General features: G+C 34.3%; 2 protein-coding genes across 6 annotated transcripts; one reads left to right on the top strand and one right to left on the bottom strand.

Annotated features, from left to right (window-relative positions):
- The first annotated feature begins 6,339 nt into the window (after positions 1–6,339).
- LOC131029285 (uncharacterized) lies at positions 6,340–7,508 on the top strand. 4 transcript variants are annotated; one of them, XM_059213235.1, is made up of 3 exons: positions 6,340–6,577; positions 6,798–6,874; positions 7,184–7,508. In XM_059213235.1, exons 1-3 carry the CDS (start codon positions 6,412–6,414, stop codon positions 7,334–7,336), a joined length of 396 nt encoding a protein of 131 aa, XP_059069218.1. In that variant the 5' UTR covers positions 6,340–6,411; the 3' UTR covers positions 7,337–7,508. The 4 variants fall into 4 exon arrangements, with proteins under 4 accessions (XP_059069218.1, XP_057815695.2, XP_059069219.1 ...); XM_057959712.2 differs by having other exon boundaries at positions 6,347–6,577; positions 7,177–7,508; XM_059213236.1 differs by having other exon boundaries at positions 6,349–6,532.
- A 2,775-nt stretch (positions 7,509–10,283) lies between these two features.
- On the bottom strand, positions 10,284–11,160 carry LOC131029284 (uncharacterized). Of its 2 annotated transcripts, none has more exons than XM_057959709.2 (3): positions 10,906–11,160; positions 10,725–10,798; positions 10,284–10,554 (listed from the first exon to the last, which is right to left on the bottom strand). In XM_057959709.2, exons 1-3 carry the CDS (start codon positions 11,084–11,086, stop codon positions 10,483–10,485), a joined length of 327 nt encoding a protein of 108 aa, XP_057815692.2. In that variant the 5' UTR covers positions 11,087–11,160; the 3' UTR covers positions 10,284–10,482. The 2 variants fall into 2 exon arrangements, with proteins under 2 accessions (XP_057815692.2, XP_057815691.2); XM_057959708.2 differs by having other exon boundaries at positions 10,725–10,801; positions 10,906–11,151.
- Positions 11,161–15,474: the final 4,314 nt, after the last annotated feature.

Consider the following 15,474-nt stretch of genomic DNA (forward strand, 5'->3'; position numbering starts at 1 on the left):
TCCTACCAAACAAAGCAAGACATGCCATTTCCTAATTAAAGGCAAATATAGAAATTAAACTTGCAAGGCAATAATCAGAAAAGACAATATTTCCTCAACTTGATTTAAACATTAAAATCGGTCAAGTTTTCTACAAGATCTAAATCAGATAACAGTTATCTACCTCATCGAGGGATAGGTCGCTCTTGGTTTTCTAACTCTTGAAAGATCAAAGCATCAAACAAGCAAATTAAGCCATAATGAGTTTTTAACCAATTCATATTAATAAATCTCAAACAACCATTAATCAACTAAAATAAGCTATTTAATCTCCAATCAAAACGTCATTAACATGCTGGTCTAAAACCGGCCTCTACAATTTCGTATTTCAATCCCAATAACATATTATTCCATTCATTTTTTTTTAAACAATACTACCTCAATTAGCCATCTTCCCTAATCAGCTAGCAGGTAAGATCTAGATTCATTAATCCAAGATCAATAAGAATATATTCAACAATATTAAATTACAAAATTACAGTTGTAAAAATTAATTAGGAAGAGGGCATATGTCATGAAATGACGTGGGATACAATTAGCCTATAAGCTCCTTTATCACGTTATTCAATATCCAATCAACTTTTATCAAGATTAATGCTACCTCATGCATAATTAAGAAACTAAACAACATTCTTCATTAAAATAACTTTCATTTAAATGATATAAAGTATCATATGCATTTTTTTTTCTTTTTGAATGATAGAAGCAAATACATTTAAAAAAAATCATTTTATAAACTGATTTAAAACATCAAAAAAATGCATTAAAAACGACCTTTAAAACAAACTACGTTTTTTTTCTTTTTGTCGTCCTTAGTGTCAAAATGGCATTCCCTCAAAAGAGAGAGGGTGAGTGCAAAGCTGCGAAGAACCTGCATATGAAATTTGTTCAGGCCCACCATTTGGGCTTCCCAAGCCACCATTTTGTTCTTTAGCTGATTAACCTCCTGCTTGATGGACTACAAATTGAGGACAGGGCTGAGATTTTCAATTCTCTGTGTAATAACTGAAACCTCTATGCTCAACTTTTCCATTTGTTGTATCGTCGAGGCCTCTTGGGGGTCCTCAGTAGTTAGATCATCGGTAGTTTCAGAAGTCTCTTTCTGCTCACCACCAACAATGGGGTTATCAATGTCTTTAACCAGGTTCATCAAAGGGATAGAATGCATCACCTGCTCAGCCAAGTTTGAATCCACCTTTGAATTTCTGGGATCTAGAGCATTGTTGTGAAGGTTTTCCACCTCCATAAGGCCCAAAGTGTTAGGGGCCACATCTTTATCATCAATGAGTTCCTGGGTTTTCCTTTCAGGAGTAGTAATGTCAATAGCAACAACAGCGGTCGGGACAATGGGGTCCCTAGTCATATTAACATTGTCAGCACCCCCATTAGGGGCCCCCAATTTTTTTGGGCCCTCCTCCTTGTTGTCCCAAATGGGGTCCTCCTTAGAGTCCAAATTTTCAATAACTGGGGTCTTCTTCATGCGGCCTTTGGAAGCAATTCTAGAGGATCTTCTCTTAACCTCTAAATCCGGGGAGGGCTTATCATTGTCAGAATCTTCAAAGGAAGAATTGTCATTATAGACAATGCTTTTGCATTTAGCAGGAGTTTTACTCTTGCCCTTGGCCAGGGAGCGAGAAATAGTGGGGGAGGAAGGGAGACTTAAAATAGGGGAGGTCACCGATAGAGAAATAGCCAAGGCATAGGCAGGCAAGGACATGGTGGCCATTGCAAATCCCTCCTAGGGAAAGCCAAAGATAGGGCTGCGAGCTGCTGGGGAGTCAGCATGGGGGGTTGAGAGAGCAAGAGATTCCTTGAGGGGCAGAGGGCCTCATGGAATTTATACAACCTATATATAAGACCCTGGTGGAGGAGGAAATGAGGTTTATCCCCATGTTTGGGATCCATAGTGTCCTCAACAAAGCTCTCCAAGGAGTGCAGTAAATAAAATGGCAAGCAAAGCAAATCATTATTGTGGAAGTGATTGAGGAGGGGCAAATGGTAGTAGTAGAATACCTTATACCTACCTTTGAGGGTGAAGTATTTCATTATCATGAGGCAGATCATGTTCCATGGGTACTTGAGCTCCTCTCGCGCAAACCCACCTTGTAGCTTGATAGGTTCCTCACAGTTACAGAAGAATCATTTCAAACCCTCATTGTTAGCCACATGACTAGTGCACTTCCAGCGGTGGTCATCCAGGGTTAGCTTGGTAGCTTGGGAAATAGTCTCCTCAGAGATATCAAAGGTTATGCCGCCAACCGAGGCCCGCCTTCCAGACCAAGAGGAGGTGAGCGTAGCCGAGACCTGCTCGTCATGGCCCTTCAAGCAATCCAGAAAATAAAAAATTTCACCTTCAACACAGAAGTTCCAAACAAGAGGGTCATTTTTAAAATCATCTCGGTTATCCGGTTCATATCTCACTCTATCGCCCCCCATTTCATCTGCCAATAAAGCTTCCTTAGTTGTGAAATAGAGGGAAATGCAAAGATTCTTTGAGAAGATAGCCCAGCAGAGAAAATGGTGAATGTACAAGCCCAACTTCAATAAATGGGGAATGTGCGAGCCCAGTTTCAAAAAATGAGAAATAAAGTTGGGCGCATGGGAAATCAAGAAGTCACTTTTAGTAATGATTTGCTGGAAATGAGGCATTAAGCGCCAAAAAAAATCGGCAGCAGGCAACATGTTTCCAAACACGTAATACTTCATCATGGCTTTGCAAGCCCAAGTGAAGTGCCAACACAACAACACATGCATCGTCACCAGCCAGGTCGAATAAGTCGCCACCTCATCAGAAGAGAGCTAAGGAATATTCCCGTTATTTGAATTATGAAACCACCACCGCCAGATAATCCCGAGGGAAAATAAGAGGGGTAGGGAAGCATTTAGCAACCACTCAATCATTAGTTAGGATTCTAGATTTCTCTTCCTGGAGGAGGAAGTTGACATGGTTTGGGAGAGATTTTGAGACTCCTCCAACATCTGAGCCCTGAGAGGTTTAGGCCAATGGCAGCCATGGCATCCACCACGTGATTTCCTTCCCTATAGATATGCATCACTCTGAACGAGTCAAGCCTGGAGATGAGACTCAAGGTGTCCGTGATAGTTCCCTCAATTGACCAATTAAGCTTATTCCTTCCTTTGACAGCATTAATGATGAGCATGGAGTCCCCTTCAATGTCCATAATTCTGATTCCCATGGAGAGGGCAATACAAATTCCCCAGGCTAAGGCCATCACTTCAGCCTGATTAGAGGAATGACCATTTAGGGTGCTAGTATAAGAAGCAACAAGGCCCCCCAGGTGCGATCTGATCACCCCACCACCAACAGCAAGGCACCCCTGGCAGCCCCACCAAAATTCAATTTAAAATTAGTAGCCGAGGGGAACCAAATCGTGCATTGTCTTAGAAGTCTCTTAGAGGAGTCAATAAGGGAGAACGAGGGGGGGAGGTTCCAGCATCTGCTAATTCCCCAGTCCCAGGTAGAGGGGGGCTTGGATGCCATTCAATTTTTAGAGAACAAGATGTTCTCAAGAATCAAATTAAGGAACCGAGCAAACACCTTTTCCACAGAGGTCTCCTTGTCTCTGAATATCCTATCATTTCGTTCCTTCTAGATACACCTGCAAACATGGGAGGGGATCTGCTTCCATAGGTGTTGGATGAGAGGGGCCCTGAAACTCCTCACACATATTAGCCAAGTTATCGTTCATTACCCAGCTGATATTGAGTTTATTATAGACCATCCCCTAAAGCTCCCGAATGAAGGCACAGTGGAAGAAGAGGTGGGTAGTACTTTCTCCATCATCTTTGCAGCGAATGCATTTGTTTGGGAGATGAAATCCCCTCTTGACCAAGTTGTCTTGGGTCAAAATTTTGTTGAAAAGGGCAGTCCACCAGAAGAAATTGACCTTGAGGAGGAGCTTGGGGTTCCAGACCTCTTTCTAGATAAAGGAGACAATAGGTTCCCTTTGTAGACTTATATAGGCAGTCTTGACAGAAAAGTCTCCAAAGGGGTCCCATTTCCAAATAAGTCTGTCATCCCTAGGGAACATGGGGAGGAAAATACCAGCCAAAATCTTCTGGAGTTTTCTAGCAGCAAGAAGGAGCAAGGGGAGGTCAGTACAACAATCCTCCAAGGTTTTCTAGTTGTTGAAGTAGTCACCGACCCTCTCACCAAAGAAGCCTTTAGTGACATCTTGTATCCGTCTCAGGAAGGGGGAAGAAGCGAGGGGTTCCTCTCCTAGCCAACAATCTTCCCAGAAAAGGATGTTCCTGCCATTTCCAATAATCGACCTCAAACCATGAGATAAAGGGTCCCTACAACTCAAGATGTTATTCCAAATTTTGGAACCCCTAGGAAGGCCCACCTTTTTCAGGACAGAGGAAAAATCCGCATTGCCCAAGTACTTAGCCCTAATGATCCTACTCCAATCCGTATCCTTGTTTAGAAGCTTCCAGGCAATTTTAGTCATAAATGCAATTTCAAATTTTAAACCTTCGCCATTCATGTTGGTGTTTGCTAGTGGGGATCTCCCCCCACCACCCACGACCCCCATTTTGGACACTGCATTGCTGACACTATCTACCACATCCTCTGTTGGTCCCACTGCGGTTCCTCCTTCCATTCTGGCAGTGCCTCAGTTTGACGACTCTACTTTGGAGAACCCTTAGGTCACAAGTGAAGTTTCGTATTCTAACCCTATTCCTACCGTGTCGGTTGTTCTATCCTCGGATCCTCCAACTGGCAACGCGAATCTCAAAGGTTGGAAGAACGTGCTAAATACTTTGCTTCATAAAATGGTTCTATGTTATTATAGCTCGTGCTAAATACTTTGCTTCATAGAATGGTTTGGAATTTTGGAAGATAAAAAAAGTATAGCTCATAATTTAAAGTAGATAATTTATGGTAATTTAACGATGTTGAAAAGTAGCTAACCTTTAAGGTGTTCCTTAAAAATCGATAGTATTGATTGAGCGTACAGTTCCATATAATTGTTATCGAATATCGTATTAGTAAAAAGAAGCTGATTTGTTTACGAAGAGATAATTACCAAATGATTGACTACGGATATTATTTCTAAGATAAAAAAAAATATAATACTAAATTTCATAAAATGTGACAGATATGGAATCTTACTTTGGGTTGTCGGGTGGCTAGAGCACACATCAAATCGCCACTTCAGCATTAAGAGATTCCATGATACAAAAAAATAAAAAATAGTATACTAAATTTACTTTGGAGCAGCACAACGTGTGCCGGCTGTGGTGTTACTTTACTGTCTATCCAAACAAGAATGCACCTTTACCAAATTTGTTAATTGATTAAAATTAGTATATGCTATATTTTTATAATCTTTAATTAATTAATAAATATGATGGAATGGATTTTTTTTTTTTTTTTAAGTGATTTTATATAAGTGAGTGTTTCATGTGTGGTATAATTGTTGTGGATATTAAATTTATTCAAATACTTTTGTTTATTATACATTTATTAATTAATAAATATATAAAATTAAACTTTTGTTTGTAAATGTTAATGATTTGATCTTTCACAATATGAGAAGAAAAGAAAAAGGGGCCATGGGTGTAGATAATAGGTATTTTGGTGAATTTTTAAAAATGGTTATTAATTATTTTAGAATATTATTGTTGTTGTTTTCAAAATTATTATAAAATTGATTGTTCAATAATTTTTTATGTTAGAGGGTAATATGTATTGTCATCAATATCTCGAAAGGTAGAAGAAGGTTTTTTTTTGGTGGCTTGCCAAGAATCTTATTTTTTGTGATTTATCAAGAATCTCAAATGTTTCTATTATAATTTTCAAAAACTATGTTTCTATTAATGTTTTGATAAATATTTGCATGGGTACATGTGATTATTGACTAAAATGTTATGATATGTAAATATTAATAGATGTTTTCTAAAATTCTAACTTACTTTTCAGAAAAAGGGAGAGAAGATGAATTAATTGCCATAAGTAGCAAATTGAGAGATCTATAGAAAATAGTGAAAGGAATAAGCACCTCTAGTCAAGACAAGTGTGTGTTTGTAGCAATGTGTAATTATAGTTGATCTTGCCGCAATAAAGGGAGATCAACTAGCTATATTAGACTAGAAAAATCATTGCGAATAATAACAATATCATTATATTGGGAAAAGCAAAGTGGGGCAATCTATGTAGAGAGAAAATGACAGGCAAATTTTTTTCCAAGATAAAGGAATCTTACTTTTGAGTTGTCCACTAGGGTTTACTACGCACAAGAAGTCAATTTTACTGTGAAATTTTGTAGGATAGAGTAAAGTTATATAGCGGCAAGAGCATTCAACAGAAGAGATCACAATTGCTTGTGATAATTGATCAAAATCAAAATGAGCATCATCTGCAATATGTGGATTCGCAGGATCGTCAACGCTAATCCAGCTATTGTTTGGAGAAATGCAAGCATTATTCATAGGAGATATGCACAAGCATTTTCAAAGGGAGAAAATGGTAAATTTACTCAGAGCTCAGACACCAGGGAAAATCTGAAATCGAGTAATTTTTTTTATCATATCAACATAATGCATTTTTTTGTAGTAGACATGATTTTTTTACATAAATCAGTTAGTATGATTTTGGCAGTAAATACATAAGATCTGTTACTTCAACTTTTCAGAGTAAATCAGTGATCTGTGGTCCCAAAAGTAATATTTCTGTTAAACATATCATTTATTTGCTTTCTAATCTTGTGTTATTTACTTTTCTCTCTCTGAAGATGTCATTCCGGTGGAGAAGGCTCACACTAACTTGCAGAAGAGGTCGCAGGCTACCTCCATCAAAGGAGAAACTGCTGTAAATATTTCTCCCTACTTAATAACTAATATTATTTATATTTTTTTCCCCCAAGATTCAGTTAATAAACTACCAAAAGAATTAATTGTATTTTTGATTGTTAATATAATCTTATTTTTGATGCAGACTGCATAAACACATCATAAATTTTGATTTCTAGGTTTAAAAGTGTTAAAACATTCAGAATTGACTGACATTCTTTAGACTTAATATGTTGCTTAATATGTGTAATGATATAGACATTTTTAAAAGATTATTTTGATAAAACTCATTTTAAGACATTTTAATGTTTTTGGGTTCAGATTTCAGGTAAAAGAGGGCAGGAACCTCCTAAACCGAAACCAGAGACAGGATCTCCTCCTGTTCATAACTGAGAGAGGACATTGGTTACAGTTTTGGGGTTCAGGTTGGATGGCCAGCCACCAGGAAGCTTATAAATTATGTAGGAAAGAAAATAGATAAAGTGTTTAAAACATATGTTTAAGTGTGGTAGTGAACTATACCTTTCTCGGCCTTTTGGCAGAGATAAGTATAGCAGAGAAACTCATGCAGGGGCTTTTGAAAGTTCTTCCAAATTTAGCATGTAACTTTAATAAGATGAATGGTTTATTAATATGTAGATTACTTAAAATTATTTATGGATCTAATGTATGTTAAATCATTTTAAATTTATTTGTGATTGAATTATCTAATTTTAATAAAAAAATGTTTTTAATTTTGGAAGTATGTTTCAATTAACTAACAGATTTCTCAGATCAATTTAAATTCTATTCTTATGAGAAGTAAGTTCATCAATACCATTGTAATGACATGCTATGGTTGGAGTCATAATCAACTTGAAATCACAATAGATATTTTAGAAGGTTGTTACAATCACATGAGATCCAAGATATTATTCTTGCAACAATTTATAGTTTGTGGGTTTCACCAAATTTAATTTCATACTAATGCAATTGAAATTGCAAATTAATATAGCACATTTTTTCTTACTCTTAAGTGGGATTGGTTCCATTCTTGAATATTTATATCCTTCAAACAATGTTGTTTTTCACTCCTTTATTTGTTTTCTTCTATACCGAGTTCTTACTTGTTGCCTTACAATGCATTTTAGTGAGTCATAGACAAGTACATTATTTCCATGCTTTAGTAGGGTTAATTCATGTAGATTTATAAATGTTGTCTTGATGACACATGACTATGTAAGTTTGTATATAAAATTGATACATAGTAGAAATATAGAATGCTTGCATTATAATCACTTACTTTTAAACAAATTTTTGTTTATGATTGTATGTATTATATTATATTATGTTGTATAATTAGATTATATATTTGATAAGTGTGGTAGACAAATAAAATTAAAATAATAAATTATTTTTTTATAATTATTTAATATGATTATTTAAAAAATATCAATATTATTTTAAATTTTAAAAATCAATAAATTTTATTATAAAAAATTATAATGAATATTAGAAAATATATTAAAGAAGTAACTAGACAAATTAATGGCAATTGAATAGTTTCTAGCATATGGTGCTCATAATGATTGAATGAATAAGAATTTCCTTTCAGAATAAGCTATCATTACTTTTATGTTTTTACATATGGTGAATTGTTTGTAATTCTCTATGACAAATTTTATTTTAAGAATAAGATTATTGGCGTTAAAAAACTTTCTGTCAGAATTTTTGTAAAGTTCAATACGACCGTATTATAAATTAAATTTCACGTCAGTAGGAAACATATAATAAAGTCATCTTCAAATTTAATGATTTCGTAGAGACAATCATTCCATTCACGGTAAAGTAAAGTGGAATATTAGATAGTAAGAACATGTTTGATCTTTAAATTCAGATTCTATCCTTCTTGTCTAGTCTCACTTATAGGAGTCAATTATTCCGAAGCTGTTCTATTAATATTTAAATAATTGTTTCTTTTCTTTCAAAACGAATATAATTAAAGTATGTCAGAATATTGAAAGAGAGAATTAATAAATGTAGGTAATAAGCAATTTAAAGAGTTTGATTACTTATTATTCTAAGTTTAATATTTCTTAAGAAACAAGCAATGAATATCATTTATTGTTATTAGAATTTGAATTTGATAGTTATATGATTATATTTGAAATTTTTTATTGTTATAGATTATAATTTTGTAAAAGATTATATTTACTTATATATTTGATCTACTACACATTTTTTAATAATGACTTATAAAAGATGATCATCATAAAAACAATTCTTCACAAACAAGATTAATCCTAACATTAGAGTGCAAATTGTTCTTTTCTAAGAAATTTTTTTTTGTGATTTCTTTGTTTTAGATATATCTTTTATGAAACATAGAATCTGGAAACTCATTACAATACACTATACAAACCGTAAAACCTTTTACAATGGTTAGCCTTCCAACCCTTTTCTTTCAAATGGATAACTCCTTTCCTTATCACACGGTGAGCCCCATGGGGCACGTTTTGATTTTTTTGTGTCCCTACGAACAAAATCTTTTCTTCTCCAATTTCTCTCCAATAACCTACCACGTGTTGGCCTAGTGAAGGAAATAAATCATACAATATGGGAGGATTCCTGAGTCTTCATTGGCATGCCACGTATGGTGGATGGTCATGTTTTGACTCCAACCTTTGCTAGTGGATGTCTTCGAGTTTGCGGAGGAAGGCTATGTAGAGTTAGATCTATAACTCACAATCTTTCCATCGTGAAAGTGGTCAAATATTGTTATTCCAAATAAGATCTTTCAGAATAGTGGTGAAATGAAAATCTTATCTTCTCTATAGTAGAAGGGGCTATAAAAGCTAGGGATAGAGGATGATAAGAGATGGATTTCCTTTTGGAAAAGAATATGATCTGATCTTATCTTATTTTCTTCCAAGTTTCAGGTCGGATTGAGAACTCAAATGTATTAGCTTTTGAAAGAGATCAAAATAAGCTCTTTGTAAATTATATTTTTAGACAAGTCTCTCACTCATACTCATAATAGAATAGAAAGATTTACATGTATTTCCATCATATAGAAGCTAAAACATTAAGCCTCCCAGCTTATTGAACAAACCCACATAATTTAATAATGAAAACATTAATATATATGTTTTGATGATAAATGGTTGTAGTTAAGCTTTTTTAACATTTTTTATGTAAATATTTTTTAAAAATTTATTATTAAATTAAATCATAATCCATTTGAAAGCTAAAATAACACCCCTTTATAGCATTATAAAGTAACACAAGTTAACCTAAAAGACTTCATTAATCAATAAGAAAATATATAATGCTAGATACTCATACTTCATTTTATCATAGGCTTATCCACTTCTTTAAAAAATGGAATCCTTTTTCACAAGCCTTCAGCTTTTAATGAATGACAATTCATTATATGAGACTTCAAAACATATTGTAACCATATTATCATATTAGGATCTTTTTCTGATACAGTAAAAACATCTCATACAAACAAAGCAAGCCACTAGTACAACTTTTATTTCTCTGGGCACTTCAAACACAACATTTTCACTACCCCTAATCTATGCATAAATTTGCCATACTTTTCCTATTTGCTTTATGCTCCTCTTGTATACCAAAATCTGGTATCTAATTATGATGTGGGCCATCACCTGTATTTGGGCCTGGAGGGTCTGGAGGTTTCACACTCATAACAGCAGCCTGAATCACAAATATCCAACCGAAGATTTAGGTTAAGAGAATCTTTATCATCAAAATCGTTTGATAATATTGATTTCACCAGATCACAGTATACAAGATTCCACAATACATGAACTGGAGCAAGAGAAAAATACTGCATGACTTATTATGTCTGGGAAATTGTTTCTTACAGTTGAAAACCTTTGGGTACCACCTTTTGACGCCTTCTTAAACTCTTTGTTAGTGTTCTCCACCAGATTGACATCTTCTGAGAGTGTAAAGAAAATCAAAGGTGGATTTGGAAAAGCAAATAAACAACATTACAAAATAAGAAAATCCATTGTATCTATATGACAATAAAATAGCAAATACCCAATTGCAGATTTTCCCTTCCTTTTAAGCTGTGAGTAACTTTATCATTGTTTCCCTTTGGAAATGTATGTGTAAATCTGTTGTGGAAAACAGTAGCATTACTCCAAACCCTTCTATGGGTAGTAGTGAAGCTTCGCATACACAGAGCCCATGTGTTGCTGCTCACTATTATTCGCCTCATCTTCACCCACCCTTATCTCTGATTTCTTCTTCTTCTTGACCTCATTATATGCATTTTCTTGTAAGATTCCGTTCCGCATTCTGAAGACTCTACATGTTAATACCCCACCAAAAGCAGAAAAAGATAAGAGTTTAAGTCACAGATTCCATATTGAAAGGCGTGCAAACAGTGAAGAACAAAACATGTGCAAGTGAGGGTCTGATTAAGTCATAAGATTAACGCAATTCAAGTGTGAACGTTATCCGGGCCATTAAGAAAACAGTAAAAATGATGTAAATAAATGCACTAAGGTCACTTCATTTTACTCGCTGGCAGTGACTTGAGTGGAGCATGAATGCGCCCAAGCCCAAGTTGAGTCGTAAAGTCTAAAGCTCAAGTCAAGCTCCCTCGTGAAGTTCAAGTCAAGTTGACTCGTGACTCTAGAGCTCAAGTCAAGCTTACTTTTGACTCTAAAATTCACTTTGATTTTTTTATTTTTGTTCTTGCAATATACAAGGTAACAGGATGCATGTTTGATCGTATTTGTTAATTACTTAGAAATTAGAATATAATGAATTAATTAATAATTATTATAAAAATATATCTTATGACGTTTGTCCACTTTTGCCTCTCAAACATTTGGAAACCCAAACAAAAATTCTCTTTATCTCTCTAGAGAAGAGAATTCAAGTTGGGCTTCTTTTCTTTTTTAATGATAATTTAAAGTATCAAATTATTTTATATCTATTGAGATGCAAAATTAATTTGTCTACACCTAAAGTTTAGGTGTGAATAATAATAAATGATTTCAATGCATGTTTATTTTTTAAAGAAATTTTATGAATATTGATTTGTAATATGAATTTCTTAGATTTTTGGGTTAGGAAGTGTAGAATTTTGTATAAAAGTGCCATGAGCATCAAAAGTATTATGTTTTAAGATTCATAATGATTTGATTTGATAGTAAAATACACTCAAGCTAATTCTAAACTCTCAATCCTTATAGTTCTTGAATTTTATCCACATTGCTTGAATATGAGTTAGGTTGGGTTTCCTTATCTCATGTAATGTTTATTGTTAGGATTAAATGTTAATCACATACAATTTTTAATATTTAAATTTATTATTTATTTTATGTTTTAATATACTCTCACAAAAAATAAGCATCTCACTTGGTGTGAAATCCTTCACTAATATAATATGTACAACATAGTGTGTTGTGAAACCATCTATCATCTAAGATGTGTGCACTTATAATATTGTATGATTGTAATGGATCATATAATGTGTAAGATATTGTAAGTGGGAGTTAGAAAGTAGAGAAAGAAGATTATGAATGAATGTGGACCAATTTATGATGCATAAGAGAACTTTGCTAAAGGAAAAAATAGTTTTGAAATAGAGTGCCCTATTTTGGTACACAGGATCATAAAATGAGGGGATTTACTCTGCAACACTTCTCTTCTCTCCTTCACACTTCCGAAATATGAAATCACTTGTTCACACATACATGTCGAGCTATAACAACTACTACAGTTAATAAAACAACCTTGAATAAAAGGATGGTAAGCAACATTATTAGAATTTTAAAGATGCACCCTAAAACATTAGTAATAACAACAAAAAAAAAAAGTATTGAAAATGATCCAATCAATCAAAGTTGGAGTTTTAGTTGTAGACTTCCAAGGTCAAATATGAAATTGAATATTGAATTGAAATCTTTGGTTGAAAAGGTTTGGCATGATAATACAGGGGTATCATCTAATGTTAGAGATGTTCTAAAGTTGAGAGTGGGGTCGAAAATTTGTGATCTTTATCCAAAACACCTATAAGACACAACTCAAATGGAATTTTATAGAATTTTTTTGGATGAAGTTGTGTTACCTGAAAATATTACCATGTCAAAGATCATTTGAGAAATGCAAGCCTTGTTATGTGAAAATTAATAAGCAAATAATCTCTTTTTTTGTAAAACGCTCATGCAATTTTGTTACTATTATGATGATTTTTAATATATACATTGTGTTTTGCATAGTAACATGCATATCCAGGAATGTGGTATTGATATGCCATCTGAAACTGTTGGGAACGAGCAACAAGCTGAGAGGGGGGGTGAATCAGTTTGGGCAAAAACTTTTTGCAACTTATACCACAAATGAGATCTAATAATTAACAATTAAAATGTGAAACAACACCACATCAATATCACACATAACAACAAGATTTTTGATGTGGAAAACTTGGTTAAGGGAAAAGCCATAGTGGGAACCTACCTACAATAAGGCAATACCTTGTTAGGAGTAAATGAAATATTACAATGGGCAATGCACATACATTCAGGCACACTACCTAGAGCTCACTGCTCAAACAAGAAACCCCAAAAGGCAACAACCTTAAGGAAGGCTCATTACCTTACAAGAAGTCTCACTAAATTACAAAAGAATTCAAACAACAATCTGGATTACATGAATTATGAAAATAGCATCTCCATATGACTAAATACAGTTCCGTTTAAGCACACAGTCTGCTCTGCAACACTTTTCCTCTCCTTCACACTTCTGAAAGATGAAATCACTTGTTCTCACATACAACTCAATGATACACTCACTCAAGGATCAAAGACTCTCGATCTTACATGATTATTACATTTATTTATATAAGACATCAACCTATATTTCAAGGTTGGATAAACCCTCAATATAAATTACAAAATAATAACCTCACATGCTACAACAACATATGTAGACCAAAAAAAAGTCAGCTAAGACATAGTCTAGACCCAAATCAACACTGCAAACATGCAAAACCTCCAACAATTACACCGCGATCATCCACAATATGCTACAACCACCAAGAATGTCACATAAGACAAAGAACATCATCAGATCAGGAAAATATTCAATAACGCAAACAATGATCAATGTGGACCACCAATATGCATAGAACACAATCTAGAAATATTCAGAAGCAATGTGAATTGCACCACAGAAAGCACAACAACTCGAATTACCAAAATCATCACCATATCACTATCGGAGCTCAAGAACAACATCATAACTGAATCTCAACATGAAAGATTTGCTTGTAGACATACAAATCATGAACCAATCAAACTAAGGACAAACATCAATATCCAGAACACATCCAATACATCCACAACTAAAGATATAGCAATTCTAGAGTAGTTCGAAGCATAAGTCAAAATACCAACTAACATGAACAACTGAATATCAATCTCAATACCGGATTTCATAACTCAATTTGAACATCATACAAACCACTGAAAATTATGTTGAATCAACTAGAGATACTTATCTCAAAACTCACTAAATTGCACTAGCTCAATTGCAACACACTGACCAAACCAACTCATTTAATCAACCGCAACATTGGAATACAGGAAAGAATATGTTGACATAAATGAAAACACATCATTCCAACAAACTCTCAACAACATCCAACAATCTCCCCCTTTGGTATTGATGGTAACATATGAATGTAATAAATAATCAATGCAAAGAAAGAAATTATCCCTCACCAATCTCCATCAAAGTCACCAGGATCAACTCAAATAACTCAAATTACAAAACTCAGAATTATCTAGGGTTTTTCACATGCTTCTCTACCCCTTTGACATAAATGACAAAGGTTTAGGGATTAGGATTCCCTCACCAAAAATTTGAACACCAACACTGACTACTCCCCCTAAGTAGCAGTCTCACACATCAATCTGGATCACAAGATATCTCTGTGAAGTTCACCGGACTGATGCAAATCCATGCATCTTATTTCTTATCAGAAGGGGCAATTACCCCTAACTTTTCTCTGAGATACTCAAAAGTATCTTTAGGCAAGGGCTTCATAAAGATATCTGCAACATATTCCTTTGTAGATACATACTCTAGTGAGACTTCTTTCTCATTCACCTTCTCTCTCAAGAAATAAAATACCAGGTATCCATCAAGTTTCATTTCCAACAATTGCCTCATCCATACCATCTGAATATACTTGCATAACCATGAAACCAATAACATTTTGCCAAAAATATTAGTACTGAAGAGAAATATGCAAGAACATAAAACAAACAACCACAACATCAAAACATAAGAGTTTTCTTGAATTTCAAGCTCTTGAACTCTTTGTTCTACATTAGCATCTACACCTTCATTCTCAGGCTTTTCCGGAGCAGTCTGAACTTCACTTTGGGTCTACATTTGTCTTCCTTTATCTGAAATGACATCCTGGTCATTAGAATTGTATCTACAAAGATCTAATCTAATACATATTTCCTTCATCAACCTTCACATTAGCACTTTCAACAATCTTTCTCAATCTTTTATTATAACATTGGTAAGCCTTACTTTTAGCAGAATAACCAAGAAAGATTCCTTCATCACATCTAGCATCAA

This window comes from Cryptomeria japonica, chromosome 10 (assembly GCF_030272615.1).
Source record: "Cryptomeria japonica chromosome 10, Sugi_1.0, whole genome shotgun sequence".
NCBI classification, from domain to species: Eukaryota; Viridiplantae; Streptophyta; class Pinopsida; order Cupressales; family Cupressaceae; genus Cryptomeria; species Cryptomeria japonica.